This window comes from Rhyacophila brunnea, unplaced genomic scaffold (assembly GCF_057557595.1).
Source record: "Rhyacophila brunnea isolate RB1 unplaced genomic scaffold, BYU_Rbru_1.0 scaffold_13, whole genome shotgun sequence".
NCBI lineage: Eukaryota > Metazoa > Arthropoda > Insecta > Trichoptera > Rhyacophilidae > Rhyacophila > Rhyacophila brunnea.
In genome coordinates, this window is record NW_028232785.1 from 10,908,228 (window position 1) to 10,932,542 (window position 24,315).

Here is a 24,315-nt window from a genome sequence, read left to right on the forward strand (position 1 = left end):
CTACCACATAAAGAAGTCATTTTATGAGAGTGTTTAACTATATTTGGATATGGTCTTTTGTAGAATTCAATTAAATTCACCTTCTTCACAATAAGATGCTTCTGTTTCCACGTTCTCTTGCAAATATTTACGGGAATAGCGTCCGGGTTATATGAAAACGATCTTGAAAAATATTAAAATTTATTTGATGCTTCTTTTATAAATAACAAATAATACAGATTTATCATAAATTTTGCGGGACACACTTTGTGAACCCCTGGTCTAAGACTATCCGCTTTTCTCAGATCAAAGTGGAGGTTGCTTCCTTGAGGCCTGTCTGCTTTGCCATCTCTGAAGACTGAACCAAAACCATAGTCTATCCAAAGTCTTAATTGCGAAATAACTCTTAGCGATGGTGCCCACAGAACGCGTCGGGCGCCGCACTCGCGCAAAATTTCTACAAGTGGCGCATAAATCATTGAAAATACAACGTAATCAAATACGCCAGCGCCCACTGGATTTGACGACGCATTTTACGCGCGCGCCGCATGAATCATCGTTTTTTCGCGAATCACCGCTTCTCGGCGATACGAATGAAAGAAAATACAATGGAGTCCATTCATTGAACACAGCGAGCAAAAACACGCTGCGCGAGGCATCGTCGATCGACGGGCGGAAAGCAATTATTTAATTACAGAGAAGTCATTGTTTTATTTTATTGCGTGTTCAGTTTATCGCTGGTTGAATAATGTCGTCGTAAATTTTAATTACAAGACCCGAAATAATATAATATTTTTATTGCTTTGTTATGAGAGGCGCTGTAATAATATTTATTTTGTGCTGCTTGGGCCGCTTACTACATATGTGAAGGGTAATGCGCGGCGAGAGACGTGTGATTATGGTTATGAATAAACACTGCATACGCGGACTTCGCGCGCCCGACGCGTTCTGTGGGCACCATCGCTTAGACATATTGTCGAGAGCCGTTGCTTTATTTCAAATCTATGGATAATAATTATTGATTGTTCGTTCTGTGCCTTGTCGAAGAAATTCGAAGCATTTGCCAACGACATCAGATTTCAAATCCTGTTGTCGTGGTCCATAAAGTAGCGTGCAAACATTAAAATCACTAATGCTTTGACAAGCATATTTTTTATGGTGTGTGTTCTGGTTTGTGAGGCACAAATTCTCCGGTCATACACCATGCCAGCAGAGAACCTAGCGGAAAAATACGAAGCTTGCAATTTGAATTTTTTTGTTGTTGATAATTTACAATTTCAACTGTATCAATTAATAAATATGAGTATCTGAAAACATTAAAACGATTTTTTTTTTTAAATTCAAAGATAAAATTACAATTGTAAAAAAATGTAATAAAATGTGAATTCGTTGCAGGGTCATATCTTATTATTACATTATATATTATGGTCATATGTATTATTAAAATTTAGTTTATTAAGTTTTCAATTTTTGACCGTTTAGATTTTTGACTAATTCATCGTTTTAATAATTTTTATATTTATTTTAAAAAACATCGATAAATAAAAAGGATTCAAGTTACACACATTTATATTTTTGTAAAAATCGATGTTTTTTAAAATAAATATAAAAAATATTAAAACGATGAATTAGTCAAAAATCTAAACGGTCAAAAATTGAAAACTTAATAAACTAAATTTTAATAATAAATATGACCATAATATATAATGTAATAATTAGATTATTCGAATTTTATTTAATTTTTTTGCAATTGTAAGTTTATCTTTGAATTTAAAAAAAATCTTTTTAATGTTTTCAGATACATATTTATTAATAAATACAGTTGAAATTGTAAATTATCAAAAAAAAATCTCAAATTGCAAGCTTCGTAAATTTCCGCTAGGTTCTCTGCTGGCATGCCTCTCCCCCTTAAGACGTGTCGTCGTATTTTTGGCAATATGTGTTCACATTTTAACTTCTTTTTCACATGACACGAATGGTGAATCATTGATATAAAAACCTGTCTACGGTAGGATTGTATCAAAGTATTAGCACTTATTGTAACAATTACAATAAGTTGGTTGTAATTGTTGCAATAAGTGCTATATTTTAACAGGAGCAAAAGAAGCGCGTTACAACCAACGTATTGTAATTGTTACAATAAAGTTATTTATTATTGTCGATAAGTACAGAATAGACCCACTGGAGTATATTTACTGGCGAAGGAGGTTGGGTCGAACTATAACTATATTGTATACAAAAATATAAATAATATTGTCCGTTTTACAGATTGACAGATGTTATTCAGCTCCGAATCGTTGGGAAGAAGAGATGGATTCAATGTGGTGTGAAGAGACTACAACACAATGTCCTGAAGAGACCACAACACAATGCCCTGAAGAAACCACAACAGAAGTATGGTGTGAAGAGACCACAACACCAGTATGGTGTGATGAGACCACAACACAATGCCCTGAAGAGACCACAACACCAGTATGGTGTGAAGAGACCACAACAGAAGTGTGGTGTGAAGAGACCACGCAATACTGCCCTAAGCCGAAATACAGTGGGGGAAGCAGTGCTTCGGCAGCCGCTAGTTCTGGTGGAAAAGGAAGTAGTAGTGCCGCAAGTGCTGCGAGCTCAGGTGGAAAGAGAGGAAGCTCTGCAGCTAGCGCCGCAAGCTCTGGAGGAAAAGGAGGAAGTTCTGCAGCCGGTGCTGCTAGTTCAGGAGGAAAGGGTGGCAGTTCAGCTGCCGGCGCCGCTTCATCTGACTGTGGTTCCAGTGCTTCTGGTGCAGCATCTTCGGGTGGTAAAGGCGGTAGCTCTGCAACTGGCGCCGCGAGCTCTGGTGGAAAAGGAGGCAGTTCTGCAACTGGTGCTGCTAGTTCAGGTGGAAAGGGAGGCAGTTCTGCAACTGGTGCTGCTAGTTCAGGTGGAAAGGGAGGCAGTTCTGCAACCGGCGCTGCTAGTTCAGGAGGAAAGGGAGGCAGTTCTGCAACCGGTGCTGCTAGTTCAGGCGGAAAGGGAGGCAGTTCTGCAACTGGTGCTGCTAGTTCAGGTGGAAAGGGAGGCAGTTCTGCAACCGGCGCTGCTAGTTCAGGAGGAAATGGAGGCAGTTCTGCAACCGGTGCTGCTAGTTCAGGTGGAAAGGGAGGCAGTTCTGCCACCGGCGCTGCTAGTTCAGGAGGAAAGGGAGACAGTTCTGCAACCGGTGCTGCTAGTTCAAGTGGAAAGGGAGGCAGTTCTGCAACCGGTGCTGCTAGTTCAGGTGGAAAAGGAGGCAGTTCTGCAACTGGCACTGCGAGTTCAGGAGGAAAAGGAGACAGTTCAGCTGCCGGCGCCGCTTCATCTGACTGTGGTTCCAGTGCTTCTGGCGCAGCATCTTCGGGTGGTAAAGGCGGTAGCTCTGCAACTGGCGCCACGAGCTCTGGTGGCAAAGGAGGCAGTTCTGCAACCGGTGCTGCTAGTTCAGGTGGAAAGGGAGGAAGTTCTGCAACAGGCGCTGCTAGTTCAGGTGGAAAGGGAGGCAGTTCTGCAACCGGCGCTGCGAGTTCAGGAGGAAAGGGAGGCAGTTCTGCAACCGGTGCTGCTAGTTCAGGTGGAAAGGGAGGCAGTTCTGCAACCGGTGCTGCTAGTTCAGGTGGAAAGGGAGGCAGTTCTGCAACCGGCGCTGCTAGTTCAGGTGGAAAAGAAGGCAGTTCTGCAACCGGTGCTGCTAGTTCAGGTGGAAATGGAGGCAGTTTTGCAACCGGCGCTGCGAGTTCAGGAGGAAAGGGAAGCAGTTCTGCAACCGGTGCTGCTAGTTCAGGTGGAAAGGGAGGCAGTTCTGCAACCGGCGCTGCTAGTTCAGATGGAAAAGGAGGCAGTTCTGCAACCGGCGCTGCGAGTTCAGGAGGAAAGGGAGGCAGTTCTGCAACAGGTGCTGCTAGTTCAGGTGGAAAGGGAGGCAGTTCAGCAACCGGCGCTGCGAGTTCAGGAGGAAAAGGAGGCAGTTCTGCAACCGGCGCTGCGAGTTCAGGAGGAAAGGGAGGCAGTTCTGCAACCGGTGCTGCTAGTTCAGGTGGAAAGGGAGGCAGTTCTGCAACCGGTGCTGCTAGTTCAGGAGGAAAGGGAGGCAGTTCTGCAACCGGAGCTGCGAGTTCAGGAGGAAAGGGAGGCAGTTCTGCAACCGGTGCTGCTAGTTCAGGTGGAAAAGGAGGCAGTTCTGCAACCGGCGCTGCGAGTTCAGGAGGAAAGGGTGGCAGTTCTGCAACCGGTGCTGCTAGTTCAGGAGGAAAGGGTAGCAGTTCAGCTGCCGGCGCCGCTTCATCTGACTGTGGTTCCAGTGCTTCTGGTGCAGCATCTTCGGGTGGTAAAGGCGGTAGCTCTGCAACTGGCGCCGCGAGCTCTGGTGGAAAAGGAGGCAGTGCTGCATCAGGTGCAGCCAGTTCCGGTGGTAGTAGTAAAAATAAGCCCACATGGTAATAATAATAACACATTCTCACCATGTTTCAATGATATAATGTTATTATTTATTATTCCATTCGGTTTTAGGTGCGTTCATTTTTTATCAAGTCATTAAATTATTATTATTATTAATATATTATACTATGCATATATTTATTAATTATTTATTTAGTGAAGCTTAATTATAAATATTGTTTGATTAATTAATTATTAAAGTTTAACTTATTAATAAAGTTATGGATTCTAAAAAAGGTCGTTTTATTACTTACGATTAGTGATTCCAATCCCGGGATTGATTTTTTTTATCAATTTTTATGGAAAATAAAATAAAAACGAAAATATAACAGGAGAAATACTATATTATAATATTTTCAACCAGTGTGGACTGTATAAAATATGAAATGTAAATGAAGACACAATAACTCTTGCAGAAAAAATCAAACACTGATGTTATTGATCATAATGTATTGCCATCAATAAAAGTTACTCTAATTGACTATTCAAATAATGTAATAATAACAATAATGGTACGTTTACATTTGACACTAATATCGTCATATTTATGTATGACACCATATTCACTTAAGTGTAAACAGTAAGTATATTTGTATCTGCCACTTATTTTGCGTGTGTCGACTCTCACCTACCACTTATTCAATCTACTTATATACGCAAATGTAAACACCGCGTATTCGACAAGTTCGAACTTGGAGCGATATATCACCGAAGTTGGACCACCGTCTACTTTTATGTCAAGTACCTGACACAATATTCGTAGTTTGACAGGTACCTAGTGAATTGCATATGTATATTTCTAAAACAACGGACAATCAATAATCATAGGTAAACCATGAATGTATGCCCAACGTTTACGTTAATAAATGTACTGTAGCGATCTGTCAAAAATCATAGACAATGAGAAATAAATCGGATGTGCCGTGTTCTATGGATTTTGTTCGAAAATAAAATATCGCTTGTTCTCGGCACATACGATTAATTCTGATGCACTCTGTGAAGAAAAAATGCGCTTCAAATGGTATTACCTAATTCATTTTGGCCCACACCTGCACTCGTATTAGGTACGATAATATTATATTGAATATGCAATGACGATCAAGTGCTAGATATCGCAATGTTACTGTTAATCGTTCTTCTACGCATTTCTGAATTGTGTGTCTTGTTTTTTGGCAAAAGGTCCAATCTTGCAAACTAGAGATCACAAATTGAGTTGGATCTTCGATTTTAAACTCTGACATTAAACGGAAGGCACCTAGTTCTTCTCGTCGCTGAATCCATTCCCGCACCCATCTAGACCATTTTTTCCTCCTTTTTGTTGCCAAAAGACTTAAAATAATAACACTCGCTGCTTTCTTTTTTAACATTCCCATATTGACAACTGACATAACGTTTTTGAGAAGTATACAAAATAAGTGTCCGAATAAATTACAATATCATAATATGTAAACACCGCATATATTTATTCCAATGTTGCCATTGAATAAAGTGTCGAGACTTTATTTCAACGAGAAGTATACCAGAATTTTATGTCAGATCCATGCAGGTGTAAACAGTAAATGAAATTTTATGTCCGACACATAAAATAAGTATAACGGTATAAGTGTCAGATGTAAACGTACCATAAGAGCCTAAATTCAAGGCTCGATTCGACGTATTTATTACGATATAGGAATAAAAACATTTTGAAGAAACGTACCGGTCGCTTAATGTGATTCATAATGTTTTAATGGATGTATAATGATTAATGAATGCATTAAAGACTATATCCTTACATCCGGGAAGGTCATTAATAAAAACGTTATTTATTATCTCTCCTTTTAAAATAATAAATAACAATTGAAATTTAAAAATATGCCTGGATACCAACTCATTAGCTCTGGGGCGATTTTAACAACGTTATTTGTATACTTATATAAAAATTGAATATTAACTATTGAAAAAATGCCGATCCCGGGACTAGTCCCGGGATCGTCAAATTGTAATCCCGAAATCCCGGGATCCAGGTTTTGGCTCGGGATTGGATTTCCTACTTACGATATTCGTTGACTTGAACTTTGGATCTTCCTTTAGTCAACACTACAAACAGACCACGAGGGCACAAACACAGAACAGATAAAAATTATATCAGAGTTCCCTGGGCACAAAAAATTATAGTGTGTAACAGATGACATAGACACCCAGGCTATAGAAAACATTTTTACATAATAATACTGTGGTTGCAAGGTAAAATTTATTAAAGGTGGGCTTACATTATAATCACGCCACGTGATGTCACGGCGACAAATTTAGTCTATGGTTTCGTCATTCCGCAGAATATTTTGAATGATCACTATAATATATAAATTCAATAACGGAAAGTGCCAACTCTAATTTATTAGTATTATTCATTACTCATTGCAATTTCAATTAATTTTAACAGTTTTTACGTGTACGTAAGCTAAACTTACTTGCGATATTGCACCCATAGATAATATTTTAACAGAACCCAACCAGCAGACGGTAGATAAAAGACGCATATACCAGACATAGATAATAATTTAATAGACAATCCACATAAAAACAAATAAAAACAAAGCGCACGCGTTTTGACGTGAGTAAAATAATGTTCATTAAGTCATGCGGTTGGCGATGTAGCGCGATACGCGTGAGGTGACCTCATTGTTCTGGCCATTTTGGCAGATTTTACGAACTGACAATGTTCGTTTAAAGGTTCGAAATGTGCTACCGGATGGGAGCATACGTCTTATAACATTTTAAATACCAAGAAAAATTACATTACACACTTTTTTCTCGTAGCGGCAGCTTACTGTGACAGCACATAACGTGATGATAATAATTTATTCACACCTTTGGTCGGGTTTTTACGAAAATAAGATTTTAATGGCAATATGAGTAAAAAACTGTCCTCTTTTTTTATGTGTATCATAGATTTCTCACATGTAAGAAAAATGAATACTTAAAATTGAGAAAATCATTTTTAATTCTAAATAGTATTACTTATTCAAAACATTGGACATAACACTATACCAAAAACTTAATTACACATAAATAATGTAAAATAAATAAATAAAAAGATGCACCAATTACTTCTATAAATAAACTGAGTTTGAATGAAATTTGATTTATACCCATGTGTAACTTACCGATTCATTTTATTTTTCCACATAAATTAATAAAAATGAGAAAGATTGGAAAAAAAATCTTTCGCACTATTAAAAAGTAATTCCACCATGATCTCATACGTTTTACGGCAGTTTCCTATTTGGCTGACTAATTCGATTTATGAAGCGGAAAGGCCATAAGTACACCATGATTTGCTTAACTATTTTAAATCTTGCTAACCCATTCATTAAGTCTTTACCATCAAACACAGCAATCTCATATTAAATTCACATTATTATTTATATTACAATACTATTTAGTATACGGGTACTCTATTAAACTTATGTATTTCCAAAGTTGAATGTACACAATATTAACAATAAAAATGTCTTAAATAATATAAATTATACTAGATTTATTCGTATAGACAGTCCCGGGATCCCGGGATTGTCAAATTGTAATCCTGGGATCAGAATTATAGCTCAGAATTGGATTCCCTAATTGGATATTAAGTGAATACCAACCTTTGATCAGGGTACGCTTCGTAGATTCTGCGCACTGCGTCGCTGAAATGTTCCCTCAGCAGTATCGTCTTCCCCATGTGTCCCAAGAAAGGAAAGTCGATCGGCAGACATCTGACTCCCTGTCTTCTGAAGGAATTCCCCTGCCAGTGGCCATAGAGAAGAAGCAGTGACAAGACACTTATAATGGCAGCCAAAACCCACAACCACATTGTCTCTGGAAATGATAAAAAGTAGAAATAGTAATATAATATATTTCGACTGAGGAAAGGAAATAGGGCGTAAACCTCAGTTTTTTCAAAATAGATTTTATTGGGTAATAACGTTGTACACGACTAAATACACGCTGTGTTCAAAGGATGTAAGCTGCAAATGTCGATTTACTATCTAAATTTAGCTAACAATAAAAAAAGATGATAGTGAAGTGGGAAAATCGACTAAACCATTATTTCTGTTGTTTTTCTAATTGACTCAATAATTAATATCAGATCAGGAATATAAAAACATTAATTATTAAATATACATAATTCTGAAAACACTAATGAGAAAATATAGCCAATAGAAAAAATCTTATTCGAAAAAAATAATACACCCTGCAGGAATCGAACCTGCGTCTCTTGGGCATCACCACTATGCTACGACTGCCATGCTTAATTACGACAAATTTTAACAATTTAATACCTGCTCATAAGCGCTCTCTAAATTGAGTTACGGAAAGCAATCGATTTTTGTATTTTAAATTAAAGTACTTATTACTTTAATTACTAACCGACGTCACGGATCACTCCAAGACTTTTGTTTGTAACTCATTTGAACTTGCTAATAAATTTTAATTAACTATTTCTTTTATTCAACGAATAATTCACAAGATTTAAGAATATACTATTCTAATTATTGAACATATATAATTCTGAAAACACTCTTGAGAAAATATAGCCAATGTCTTATCTTATCATGCACTTTAAGGTATTTTAACTTTTACTGAAAACCATAACAAACACGTTTTTGTGCCTCCTGTAAAATTTGATTTGTGTGGATTACGCCATTTACATAAATTGTTTGTATTTTACATATTTGTTTGACCGCCTCAGCCGTCTCCAGTTAAACTAACTTGCTAGTTAACTAACACAGTTAAAGATCAATGGTAAACGTAACAGTTAACGGCTTGATTGACAGCTCCATCGAACTGTTCAGTGTGGCAGATGATAGAGCGAAGATCGCCCTGATGGTGGCCGACCTACACCAGGGAATGGCACGATAGGAAGAAGCATAATATAATTAATATGTTTCGATATTAGAAAGAGAACATTAAAATATACCTACCACAGAACATAAACAAAAAATATAATTCAGATAGACTATACCAAAATACACTACATTTTGAAGCAGGGTTATGAATGTGTGAGTGTCCTACGAAAATGAAATATATTATAGATGTTGCAACCTTCAAATATACCAAAATTGAATGAGCGTCGATGCATAAGCTGAGAGCAGTTGTCAGAACGAAGGATACGTTTAGAATGACGTATTCTTGACACGTGTTTAAGTTTATCCTACATTCGTCCACACTCGAGATCGGTTGCCTGTTACTCGACGCCCGATCATATCGAATCTAATAAAATTGGAGGCCGTGTAGTATACGGCAGTAGCGAAGGGTGGATGTAGGCTGTTAAGATCCGCTATAAAAAGTACACATTAAACGTTGTTAGTCATACATACTATTCGTTTTTATTGAACTAAGACTACAATTATTTACAGCTGACGTTGGTAAGTTTTTAAAAATCAATTAAACCCTGCCTAAATCAAACCATAATAGTTTTGGTATACTTTGGACGATACGACAAATTTATACACACTTTTTCATTCATACTTCTTTGTTTTCGTTGGATTAAGAATACATATTACACATATTGTTGGTCCATTTTAATCCCTGCCTAAACCAAACTATAATAGATAAAAAAACATTTTTCTATCTATAAAATATCCAAAGTTATGTATGATTTAATTGCAAAATTTTTGTTATTTTGATTATTATCTATTATGGCTGGGTTTAGCAGGGTTTAGTTGAATTTAAAAAAAAACTAACTACTTAACACTATCAGTAAATCATTGTAGTCTTATTTCAATGAAAACAAATAAGTATGACTGACAAAGTTTAGTGTCCACTATTTATGGCGGATCTTAACAACCTACCTCCACCCTTCGCCACTGGTATACGGTCACCTCTTTCCGATAAGAAAGCTCACGGCGAACTGTGGCACGGTGAAATGTTTTACGAACAATTTACGTGTAATCTCCTTGGACACAGTGACATCCCTAGATAAAATGCCGCCCCTAGGCAGCGCCAAAATGCCGCTCCATTTTTATACAGTATTTATTCATGAGTCCAATATCTAAGATTCTAAGAAATGTGTTGTTTGGATACATTACTACCAAAATATCAGACTGTAATTATTCACAAATCTGCACGTGTCGTTTCTAGTCACCATGGACGTTGAAGGGCAACGAAAGTAAACTAGATATCGCAAACCCGACAAAACCAGTGAGCTGATTTTTTTAATGGAAATGTGTTTTCGTTATTAGGTAGCTATTTCTTTATATTCCAAATGATTCTCCTCGATTTTCCGCCCTTCGAGTAACTGCCGCCTCCAAGCGACGCTCAATCTGCCTACCCCCACGGGACGTCACTGCTTGGACACGTCAGTGCTGTATCTACTCATATATAAGTAAGTTTATTGTAAAAAAACACACCTGTACATGTTTAAAGGTGAACCGGTTGTAATTAAGTTGGCATGCAAAATAATTATATCGAATCATTATGTTTTATTATCGTGACAAACTAACGAACACGCAGAGATGTTATTCTAAGTGTACGTCCTGAGTGGCAGCGTTCGGCACAGCGTTGAGCGTTTTGCGCAACTCAAACGTATAACCGTGTGTGAAAATGTTCGTAGACAATGTTTTTTTTTGTTTTACATTTATACGGTTATACGTTTGAGTTGCGCAAAACGCTCAACGCTGCGCCGAACGCTGGCACTGAGGCCTCACACTAATACGAGGTTTATGCATAAGAGATAATTTGCTGCACTACATTATTTACCTCAAAGTAATGATATATAGAGAGCGCCTATTTTTCGGCAAAATGAAGCCGTGTTTCTTTTGTATAACGCAGTGACGTAACGTGGGGGTAGGCAGATTGAGCGTCGCTTGGGGGCGGCAGTTACTCGAAGGGCGGAAAATCGAGAACTATTTGGTATAAGTACATATAAATAGCTAAACGTATTTTGTTTACATGTATGCAAAAATAGTGTGAAAATAATAAATGTGTGTATTGTTGATTGGTACAAACCAAATGTGTCAGAAATATCAACCGAATAGAACCTCAGACTCTGATGATTTGGTGAAGAATTTGGATGAAGTTGCCCATATTATATTTATTCTCTTTTTATATCTAAATTTAATTTGTATGTTTCAGTGATGTATATTTTGTTAGTAATGTATCCATACAACACGCCATTTCTTAGATATTGGAGTCATAAAAGGATGATAAAAAATACTGTATAAAAAGGGGGCGGCATTGTCGCGCTGCCTAGGGGCGGCATTTTGTCTTAGGACGTCACTGGTATATAACGCACAGTAGAACCTCGATTTTATTATTATCAACTTAAGGGGGATAAGATCAAAAGTTGCAATTTCATAGAGCCTTCTATTATCCGAATTATCTCCTCACGTATTAGAATCGATTCAAATCATAATCCAATATACTCGTAAATTACCTTCGAAGCATCTTAACTAGATGTCACTGTAATTATAATAATTTAGTATATATTATTAATAAATATTTAAAAAAAACTAATGTTATTATTACTATAACTTTCTTTATATTTTGGCATTTTGGCGATGATGTGCGCTTACCTCCATGACGATCAAGGATTCTTAAGGGCCCACATGCTCAGCGTAGGTCAAAATGTTGCTTTTATGGTATTTTCAGAGCATAACCCTGGACATTTTGAAGCCTTATTATCCTTTATATTTATTTTAAACATTTGATGACTGCATAAAGTATTTTTATTACATAACATAGTATTCTTTTAAACCTCTCGCTCTAATGTTTTAGAATATAGTAATATTTCAGTACATCCATGTGCAATGGTGTTAAGATTTTTTAGATTTATTATTTTTAAACGCATTTACAAAACCATTAGTAAAATTAATGTTAACATTATATAGTGACATATTTACGATAAGAAATTAAATTTTATAATCTTTGTGATTCCAAATTTGACAAGAATTAGGCATTTTATTATTCAAAAAGTGGGCACGATTAACACATTTGAAGATAATTCTAAAGATACTGATTATAAGCTATGACTTTGACCATTTAAATGTGATAAACATCCTACGAATAATGATTGCTTTATAATAATTATTGACCTAAGAATAAGGTAGTATTTTTTTGAAATAAGCCATTTCTATTGGCATTTCCCAGTGGTTAAGCTACAAAATACGGCCGTAGCCATAAATTGACAAACGATAAATGAAGTAGGGAGTAAGATCATGGTAACGCGCGTGTTTGAACATGTGCCGTTTAAAAGAATCGGTTATGCAGTCATCAAATTTTAAAAATAAACGTTTAAGGAATGCCCAGGGTTATGCTCTGAAAATTCCATAAAAGCTCCATTTTGACCTACGCTGAGCATGTGGGCCGTTAATACCATTTCTCGCCACTCGAGGCGCCACCTCCAGATAGTTAAGTACCTATTATTATTTAATAAATGTATCCGTTTAGTAATCTGTACATTAGAGGATAAACCACGGAAGTCCAGTTTTTACCGTTTCTGAGTTAAATATGCAAAAAAAATCTTTTATTTCATTACACAAATGAATGAAACACTGAGTTCCATAAATAATAAATTACCCGATATAAAGTCCAATTAACTTTAGTGCATAAACAACGGATGTCCCTTTTACGATGTTTATGCTCTAAGAAAATAGATAATGAACCATTATGATAATTCCATAAGCACGGTAGTCCAAGAAACGTTAAGTACATAGTATTATACATAAAGTATTACAAAAATGTTTATTTCCTTAGTATTATTTAAAAAATGACACGTTGAGACATACCAAATTATCAATTCAGGATGTTCACAACATGACATTTAGAATAAAAAGTACTTACAAGTAAATTAATTATTAGAGAAAAAACAAGGTAGAGAAAAAAAACAAAGCAAAAAATATTTTTATAGAAAAGAAATAAAATAAAAAACAACAATAATTCAAAGAAAATACAAATTAATTTTTAAATTTTTTTGCCAGTATGAAAGTAATAATGGTTGACTTGGAGAAGTGTAATTACCTAGGTACTCCATATTTAACTAAAAGTCGACACAGCAATGGGGAGGGGAGAAATAAAAGGTGGAAGGGGTGGCATTATGATTAGCTCCTGCTTGATGAAATAAATGGGCATCTAGCAAAGTTTTAGCAAATATTGAAGAGCTGACGATTTGGTCTGATAATTGCCCTGGCCAAAATAGGAATATCATGATTATTTTTTCATATAGCTGTCTCCTGAAAACCGTTCCTACACTGAAAATTATAAATCACAAATTCCTATTAGGAGGCCAACACACATGGAAGTCGCCACTGACCACTCTATAACAGAACGTCAAAAAAGAAGCTGAACTGTATGCAAATTGTTACTCCATGGGATTGGGTTCACTTTGTAGGGACATGTAGAAGAAACAAACCTTTTAAAGTTATTAACATTGAGTTAAATGATATAAAAAATTTTTGCTCTTTGTCTGCATCATCTTCAGCTCTTTTTGTGGCTCGAAAAAAGAATATTGACGGCACACCTTTTTTATTTCTAATGTTGTATGGTTGCGAATTCGAGCAGTTAATATGGGTTATCTCACAGCCGACTGTATTTAATTTTGTGTCTTAAGATGGCGCTGGTTATCTACGTTATACGGCGAAGTTCTCCGATGAAGATTTGAAAACTGTGGACCTCCGTAGAAAAACAAGGTCGCAAAATATTTTGTTTCCCATTGGCATTCCACATGTTCAAAAATCTTTACGTCCAATTAGCACGGCCAAATTGCAAAGATTTCCAAACATGCTTTTCCCTCCACCATCCGCCACGTCTCCACACCCGTTATGCAGGCGTATACCGTGGCGTAACGAACGATATGCGCTATTCAAATTTGTGCCGAAAGTGTCACAGGAGCAGCTTCCGAAGACCTTGGTTGGCGTGCACTAGAGTGTGCGTGATCCCGGCTTCGATATAATGTATTACGGTCAATTCTCGATGAGAAAAGACCTTTTTGCTCGCCGTAAAATGCCGCAAACTTTTTCAAAGTTGAGATCTGCAAACTATGAAACAATGGATATCTCGAGAATTACAAGAATTTTATGATAGAATTCCACATAATTCCTCATCAGCTGATGTCTCGGAGAATGACCAGGAATACTTCTCATTGTATTGATTTTTTTCTAGACCAATAACATATTTCAAATAATGCTGTTGTAAATTAAAAAAAAATTTATAATTTTTTTCATATGTATAGGTAGGTAGGTACTTACTGAATTATTTTGTGTATTTATAATATTATAATTATTAATAATAAGATGCACAGGAAATTCAAATATTATATACCTACCTATATGGACTTCCGTGTATTATCTATAAGTGAAGTATTGCTTAGAGGTACTTCTACATTATGTGTTAGAACATAAAACACGGAAGTCCATTAAATTATTAATTCTAAATAATTTGGTATTTCTCTCCATACTATGGTCAAAAATAAATTTAATTATGAATAATATACCGTTTAAAGACCCTAATTACTATAGTTATTTAGAAAGTTATAGAGTTTCAAACATTTAACCTACACAAAAATCACTCTCCTGAACAAAAGTCCAAGCGTGACTTCCGTGGTTCATCCTCTAATGTATTGATATTAAAACGCAATTAAAATGTTGAGTAAAATAAGTGTAAATTGTAAGAAAAATATTTTGAATAATCTCTCGTAATCGCCTGATGCAATTATTTACCAGTAGAAGGGGATGACGCAACTGCATATGTGCCCCATAAAAATATAGGAATAGGAATAAAGTCAAGTAACTGAATAAAATGCATTTTTAATTTTCCTAAAAATGGATGTTTACAACATTAAATTGATAATTTTGTTTCAAAAAACTACTTGGAATAATACAAAATACGAACAGTCGAACCCTTACTTTTAGCCGTTTTATTTTCTAAATTGTCGCGTTCTATTTGAAATATTTTTTTTCTATTATATTATTTAGATATAGATTGATCGATTAAAAATATCTTTAAACTTTTAAGTTAACAATTAATTTTACATGCCTCTCCGGCTGTCGGCCCCATGACCTGTTCGCCACAAAGGCCAATTATATTCCATTAAAAAAAATTGCGGACGTAATGATCACTTCACACAGTTTTAACTATATTACTTATATATCATTAAATTCATTTATTTATATTACATAAGTCTTCGTGCCTCTCATGGTACTTTTTCATTTTTATTAAATTTCAGTAAACTCAGTCAAAGTTCACTTGAGAGCGTGGCGATCTTAGTCTTGAGAATCTGCTCCTGACGGCTTGATTACATTGGCAGACGTGCAGACCCAACTCGATCCAACGATCCACGCCGACCGCTGTGGCCAACGTTCTCTATATTTTGCAATTATTACACGCAACGATTCAATCGCGTTGGTCCTTGTTTTTGATTAGTTTAAATAAACATAGGTTGACCGACAAATATTTCTTCGTTAGATTGGTGGCAACACTGAACAGTATTCCCGTGAAAATTTACATCAAAACTGAGCTGTCAAACCTAGTGAGTGGTGTTCGGAAATCTTCGTACGTTCTCGGCAATCTTCGCTCTCCTCGGAAATATAATTTATCCCACTTTACTCACGATCTCTCCCGATCCTTGAAAACCATAGAGTATAGATTTTGACAGTCGTGGCAGACGATCGGGCCAGACGCAATCTGCCAATGTAATTTGAGCATTAGATTTTCCCAGGCGTAAACAACTGCTGATGCTTCACAACCAAACGTAAGGCCTCGTGATACGATCGATTATGAAAGAGTATGGTGCTGGGCGGATTGGTTTGGAGGGGTCCATGTTTGTGTTGGCCTGATCTTTACCATAACTTATGTTTGTAAAGTAAAATTTACAATAATTTAGATTACAAAACGTCAAATACACAATTATTCGTCTCGTTGGTTATAAATGGACGACGGAAGAGTAAAGAAATGAAGTCTGAGGTAGTACCGGTGTACATGGCGTGTCGATTTTGACAGAAGTACAGTTATTTACATAATATGTATATAACAATATTACACGATTGAGAAACTCTGTAGTGAGAGATTTGTTCGATCGTTCTAGCCTTTTATTTAACACAACACGGTTAAAATAAATGCTCACACAAGTATTCCAGTATTTTGGTGAGAAAATACATTTTTAATATAATAAATATAACTGAAGTAAACAAAATGCTTACTAAGTAGTAATTCGAATGTATAAAAAATGTATAAGTACAAAGAAATTGCACGTATTAAACAATAATTAAATAAATAATTAAATGAATGATATTATTTTGAAAGCAATTGGTATGCCATGGATTCTGCTAACACATCTATATTCCCGTTAATAAAAAAATATGGTCACCGTGGTGATAACCGATAACTCAGATTACACGGTGAAAGTGAATTAAAAAGTAACAGTGTTTTGTATACTTACTTTAGTTAAGCTTAGTGTTTATTATCAAAAATATAACGTTTTAAACACACACGAATCACTGGTAATATTGATGTGTCACCTGTATCAAAACACTCGTCTTAATAAATAAAGATAAAAACTGAACTGGGAGGACACTGTCAAAGCGTTGAATCAACGATAAGTAAAAAATAATATTACGCATTCATATCAGGCGTTTTACATCAGGGAACATTTATTTCAAGATAAGATAATATTATAATCTCTGACTAATAATATAAAGATAGTGTGTATTGTTCAGCTATACTATGAAACCGTATTTCTTGCGTGTAACGCACATTAGAACCTCAATTTTATTTTATTATTATTAACTTAACCATGAAATGTTAGGCATAAAGCCCACCAAAGCGGCGCTCGGTGTGCTCACTACTAAGTAGGCCCCCTCCCATCCGCGCATTACCCTTCACTTATGTAATAAGAGGCACAAGAAGCACTAAATAATTATTATTATCAGCATCTCTCATAACAGTCATAACAAAGCAATAAAAATATTATAAAATTTCTCTGGGCTTGTAATTAATATTCACGATGACATCATTCTACCAGCAAAATATCGGACACGCAATAACTAAACAATGAGTTCACTGTTATTAAATAATGCCTTCTCGCCCGTCTATCGACGACGCTTCCAGAAGCGTAATTTTGCTTGCCGTGTTCCATGAATAGACTACGTTCTATTTTCGTTAATTGGTCCCGCTGAGAAGCTTAACAACGGTGAATCATGGGGCGGGCGGGCACAATGTGTCGTCAAATCCAGTGTGCGCTAGTGTATTTGATCACGTTATATTTTCGATGATTTACGCGCCACTTGTGAAATTTTGCGCGACTGCCCCACTCGCTGCGTTAAGTGGGTTTTACGCCTTATACTTACCATCATGTTGCTTCTCAGTACGAATACCTAATTTAAACACAACATAGTAAAGTTAACCATATTTTCTATATAATTTTTCTTCTTCTCTTCCATATCAGCCCATTAGTCGAAGCATATGGACACCACGCGACGCCTTCAAGAATTCCTGTCCCTCGCCAGTCTTCTTGCTTCGTTTCAGGTCAAACCAGCATCCCGTAGCTCCGCCGTATACACTCTATATATAGTAAAAAGCGGCCTTCCAGGTCGCAGGAATCCGGTCGGCTTGAAGAACAGGCAAGCCAGGTTGAGGTTCTCTTCTGGCATCCGCAGCACGTGGCCGAGCCAGGTAAGACGTCGCATCTTCACTCTCAGCGTGATGATAGGCTGCTTGGTGCTTTTTCTTATCTCCTCGTCGCAAACATCTGTTTTAGAAGCTCAGTATACGATTGCTCTGAGCCTTCGTAAGGTGCCATGATTCGCTACCGTAAAGCAGCACCGTCAGAATGCAAGCGTCGATTAGGCGACATTTGGTTTTGACCGAGTAAAATCGTGAGTCTCATACATTCCGCATCGAGTTGAATGTTGCTCCAGCCATTCCCATTCAGATAGCGAGCTCAATTTTATTTTATTAACGTTATACCATCATGTTGCTTCTCGGTACGGCTACCAAATTTAAACACAACAAAGTTAACCATATTTTCTACAAAATTAACTAATTACCACTGATTTTATATTATTTAACACAAAAACGATAATTTTCAGCAATACGTGCTTGCAGTTTTTGAATGACTGGAGTCATCCAAAGCAATATTTACGGGCGACGTGTACGAAAATATTTAATTCAGCCGTAGAAATTCTATCTTACTCTAACGCATATTTCGGAGGATATAAGCGTGCTGAATGCTTTCTCACTCGCAGTTATGGTTCGTTTTTGTGCAAGCCTTGAATTGAATATATAGTATAGTATTTTTTTATGTAGAGGCGCGCACATAAGGGGGGGGGGGGGTTCGACGTCTCGGAAACGGAAAAATATTTTTTTAGGTAAATAGAATATTACTTATTATATTCGTTTTTTTCGTCTGCTTCTGAAACATGACTCTCAATGTAAGAGAAATCCAAAAATTACGGGTAGCGCAACGTGGCGTGGAAAGGTGCATATTGGGCATAACGCTTAAAGATCACAAAAGAAACCAATGGATAAGGAAGCAGACAAGAGTACGCGATGTGATAGAGATCGCTAAGCAATTGGCTGGACCAATGCCGTCATACAGTGGTACTAAACACTCACAGGGACGCCCTGAAATCCGCTGGATAGACGAACTTATCAAGTTCGGTAGATGTACGTGGCAGAAAATTACTAGGGACCGAGATGAGTGGAGGGAGCCAGGGGAAGTATACATCCAGCATTGGACTGACCTCGGTTGATGATGATGATGATATACGTACCTAATTCGCTTGATTACACCTGTTAGTTCTCATTAGTAATTATTTAGCATTAATTCTATATTATGAAAAACCGGTTTTGGAAGCAGTCAAACATCTCTGAATGCAGTATTTGTGGTAGGTAGGTATGTATTCTCATAAATTCACGCGAGCTGGTTGTTACAATCAATGTCACTTTGCGAACCAGTTGCTATTGTTGAGACAGAATGCATACATTGGTACTTAATTACTTTAAGTATTTTTTGCAGTATACATTATTGCACACATACAATTTAAAACATCTCAGATATAATATAGCTATCGCCTATCAATGAGAAACATAATATTAATTATGAAAAATAAGTGTACCGAGCAAGTCTCGATCCGGTATCCATCGGACTCTGTAATCGACTGATAATGTGCATTTCCAGTTGAGTAATCGTCCCGAAAGTTACTAACAACTACGCCGTCAGAGGTGTTATCGAAGTAAATAGTTGGAATAAAAATCACACATACGTACAGATGATAAATTGACGATTAAAATGATCCGGTTGAGTAAATCCTTGTCCGTAAAATTGTATGTATGCAGTTTACTGTAGCACAGTTCACCGTGAGTTGTTGTATTGGAAATAGATTACCGAGCAGCATTGAGATCAAATTCATGTATAATTGAAAACACTTAAAAATACGTTAATTAAAACTACCGAAATTTAGAAGAAAAGACGTAGGTGAGTAAATTAGAAATACATACAATCATATCGTATTTATATATATAGAATTGTGATTTATTAAAAAATAGGTCAGCAAGTATGTTGGTCGCAAGTATCAAGACCTATCAAATTAATGTTCTTATTGAATCTAATAAAACTGGAACATTAGATACTGTCCGCAATGCTCTGCGAACAACGCGTAATTTTTGGATCTCAATGCTATACGGTCATCTCTTTCCGGCACGGCAGCTCACGGTGAACTATGATACGGTTAAATGTAATACGTACAATTTACATGTAATGGGGTAATTCGACTTCAAATTTAAATGTTCTTACACCTTTTATATTTAAACCGTCTTTATTAGAACGTATCTAATATAATATCTATATTATAATTTAGTATGTTTTAGACTATATTTTGTTGGCAGTCTGATTTGATACAGTGATTGAATGCAGTCGATGCGCCCTTCTTTAAGGTTGAATTGGATAGCTATTTTGATTCTATATGAAACAAACTTCATTCATATTTTTTTCGACCATGTCCGATCCTAATAGGATCATACGGGCCTCCACAGAGTAGAGGTTTGTATGAACATATTTTTGTTTTTTACGGGAAATGGATATGAGCCACTTGCTCAACCTATTATGTCCATACCCTGACTCGCACACAAATTGAAAAACAATATGTGTACTTGCCAGACCCAGGATTCGAACCTGGGACTCACGGCGTGATAATCCATTAATATTGCGTATGGCATTCTCAGACGTTTTAGTTTGATAAGAATAGTGGATACCTATAAAACAATATCCATTATAAAGAAGTTTGAAACAACGAGCGATAAAGATGCATTGTATTCCAGACGTTTAGATTGATAAAAACAATGGTGCGATAAAGCAAATCTTTACCAAATGCATTTCAAGACATTCATTATGCTGCTCATTAATACTTGATAAAAATATAAAGATAGGCTCAAAAGCGCGGGACTATAACATAAATAATATTGGTGTATAAGATGTAAATTTTGGATAACGGTGTCCAACTATCTGGAACATTATTTGGTTTGTTTTATTGGCATTTGAAGTCAGATAATAGTATTGAAATTCAAAAAATTGCTACTTAAAATTAATGCTATCGACCTCAAGTAGTACTTGATGAAATTTGAATTTCAATTCATTTCAGTTTTGTACTATTCCATTTGACGCCGAACTAAAAGCACTCTTTACAAGACACTTGTAAAGCCAGTACTCACCTACGCATCGGAAACCTGAACATCTTTGAAAGAAAAATTCTCCGCGGTATATATGGACCGATCAGGGTGGGCACCAATTGGAGGAGATATAATGCTGAGCTCTACGGGCTGTACAAAGATTGCAGCGCAGTTCAATCAATTAAGATTGGGAGACTGCGATGGCTAGGTCATGTGCACCGTATGAATGACAATGAACCGGCAAAGAGAGTGATGTCCAGCAATCCAATAGGGCGTAGTAGAAGAGGGAGGCCAAAGATTCGCTGGTTAGATGGAGCTGCCAGTGACTGCCGTATTCTGGGGGTACCAAATTGGAAAGGGATAGGGACAGGTGGAGGGAGCTGTTGGAGGAGGCCAGGACCCACACCAGGTTGTCGCGCCCCTGATGATGATGATGACTATTCCATTTGAATCATTTTTTGCGATACGGGTTTCGCCTTTCGGCATCTTCAGGCACTATGCCCAACCATCAATTATGGTTTTAAAATTTGATTAAGCCCTGCCTAAACCAAACCATAAGATATATTTTTTTATTTATTTATTTAAGAAAACAAAACATTGTGGACATAACAAATCTAAATTCAAGACGTACACCACATGAGATTTACATTATAACAAATATTAGCCTCACAAGAGAGAGGAAGAGAATATATCAAATAATAAAAAATAAAAACATAAGTAGGTACCTACTTAAGTAAGTACATTTTTATACAGAAAAATAAAATTTCGAATACAAAATACATACCTAGAATGTCACCGAAAATATCTACGTCTTTGGGGAACGCATTGACTAGTCTTGCACCCCTCGCTAATGGTGCCTGACAGGCGTGACACGAAGAAACGGTTCCGACCCATAATAAATCATGGCTGCGACCACGTAGGTAATTGAAAGGCGTATGTTAATTCAAATTCATTAGGACACCAGGATTGGAAAACATCCCTCGCGATAACAGGCAAAAGTGTTTCAAGAGCAGAAGATATTCTTCTATATAAAATATTATGTCTTACCAAATATCTACTACGGTTTGCATAGGCAGGGTTTAATTTATTTTTATCTGCAATTTGTATTCTTAGTTCAATGTATGATTGACAATGTGCGCTATATTGATGTCGGATTTCCAGAGCCTACCTCCACCCTTCGCTACTGTGTATACATACAAGAAGGTACAGGAAGAATGGGAATAAATACAACGTATCTTATTTTAGTCATTGATATGTAGTTATTTGTTTTATACCTGACAAATCGTGCAGTTTTTCCAGTAACTAATTATTTAATAAAACTGCATTACATGGATAATTGCATCAACTAAACACCTGGTGGAATTGTGAAACATGCATTGGCGTGCAATGTTAGCTAGAAGCGGTCAGGACGGGTCCATTTCACTAAATAATTGTCTTACGTTATGTTACTGGGAAAGAAAGAAAAAAATGAAATTCTATTAACATTTTTTTAATGTAACACTATTTACACTTATTATGATGCCGTCTACATCAGTGGCGAAGGGTGGAGGTAGGCTGTTAAGATCCGACGTAAAAATGTATTTTGTTTTCATTGAACTAAAACTACAATATTGTGTAGCTGTAGATAGTGTTTTGTTAATTTTTAAAAGTCAATTAAACCCCGCCTAATCCAAGCTATGTAGATAATAGTAAAAAAATATTCCTTTATCTATAAAATATCTAAAATTATCCCATTAATCCGTACACAATTTTACATATTTTATGGACACAAGAATATTTTTATCGATTATGGTTTGGTTACGCAGGACTTAATGAATTAAAAAAACCAACCAAGACCATCTGTAGGTAATAATATATATTATTAAATATATTATTACGTTATAAAATATGTTACGAAAACAAACAAGTTTGACTGAAAAAGTGTGCACTATTTTTGTCGGATCACCCACAGCATACTTAAACTATCGGATCACCCACAGCACACTTAAACTATAATGGTTTGGTAACGGCAGCGTTTAATTGATAATATATATAAATACTAACCAGCACCATCTGCAAATGATTGTATTCTTAGTTCAATAAAAACGAACATTTATGACGGACAAAGTTTACTGTGGTCGCTGGTCTACATACTGTACTACAGTATACAATTTTAGATATTAAATAAAAGTAATGCCCAGTTGCGATTCGAACTCAGGCTAGAACATTTTGATATCACGGTACCTACTCAAACGCTTAGTGTAAGGCCTCAGTGCCAGCGTTCGGCGTAGCGTTGAGCGTTCTGCGCAATTCAAACGTATAACCGTATAAATGTATAACCAAAAAAAGGCATTGTCTACGAACATTTTCAAACAACGGTTATGCGTTTGAGTTGCGCCAAACGCTCAACGCTGCGCCGAACGCTGCCACCCAGGACGTACACTTAGTGCTCGGCCGTAGTGATTTGGCGGGCGCGGCGCGGCGGCGTCTTGCGAAACTCAAACGTATAACCGTGTGAGTTTCGCAAAACTCCGCCCCCGCGCGACCACTACGTTATTGCACTTAGACTGCGCGACTGTACCATATCGGGTCCAGCGCGCCCAAATGAATTTTTTACAAAAAAAAATCGCTGTTTGGACCGTCCGCTTAAATACCTACAGCCTCAAGACTTGAAGCCTTTGTTTGATAGTGTTTCGCTGCTTTCCATAACCAAGGCCTACCGAACAACTTCTACGGCCGCGCTCCCGGTCCTGGCCGGCATTCTCCCACTAGATCTGCACATACAGGTCAGCGGCGCGTCAACGATGCTCTTCAAAGGCGAGGAGGCCGTTGTTGGTGACTTTCACCTAGCCCCGCCTCCTCGGCTTGTTGCTGAAAAAGTAACCTCCTTGAAGCGGACAATACGTCTCATGACGCTTGACGCGGCGTGGAAGACCTGGCAGCGACGGTGGGATGAATCAACCAAGGGCCGGCACACATATATGTTTTTTCCAAATATTAAATGGCGATTGGAGATAACCAAATATCTGACTCCTGACCATCACACCAGTCAATTTGTGACTGGACACGGTGGGTTCGCTGGCAAGCTCTTTGAGCTTGGACTTGTAAGCCGTCCGACATGTCCATGCGGAGGGGAGATTCAGGATGCCAACCACATCCTCTGGGAATGTCTTAGAATGTGCTCCGAACGGGAGGAGATGCTCAGGTCGGTCCAACCAGCTGTTGGGCCCATCGGGCCGTCCGACTTGGTTGCTACTAAGGCCAATTATCTTGCATTTAAAAAATTTGCGG

The 24,315-nt window shown here is 37.0% G+C and overlaps 1 protein-coding gene across 1 annotated transcript in view; it reads right to left on the reverse strand.

Moving 5' to 3' along the window:
* LOC147076463 (cytochrome P450 9e2-like) overlaps positions 1 to 16,922 on the reverse strand; it is a 40,768-nt gene extending 23,846 nt beyond the window's left edge. Inside the window, exons 1-2 of the mRNA XM_085940288.1 lie at positions 16,820 to 16,922; positions 8,049 to 8,262 (exon numbers count right to left, since the gene is read on the reverse strand). Coding sequence (XP_085796414.1) covers positions 8,049 to 8,257 — 209 coding nt within the window. The 5' untranslated portion in view covers positions 8,258 to 8,262; positions 16,820 to 16,922. The remainder of the gene's footprint in view (positions 1 to 8,048; positions 8,263 to 16,819) is intronic.
* Between the last annotated feature and the right edge of the window lie 7,393 nt (positions 16,923 to 24,315).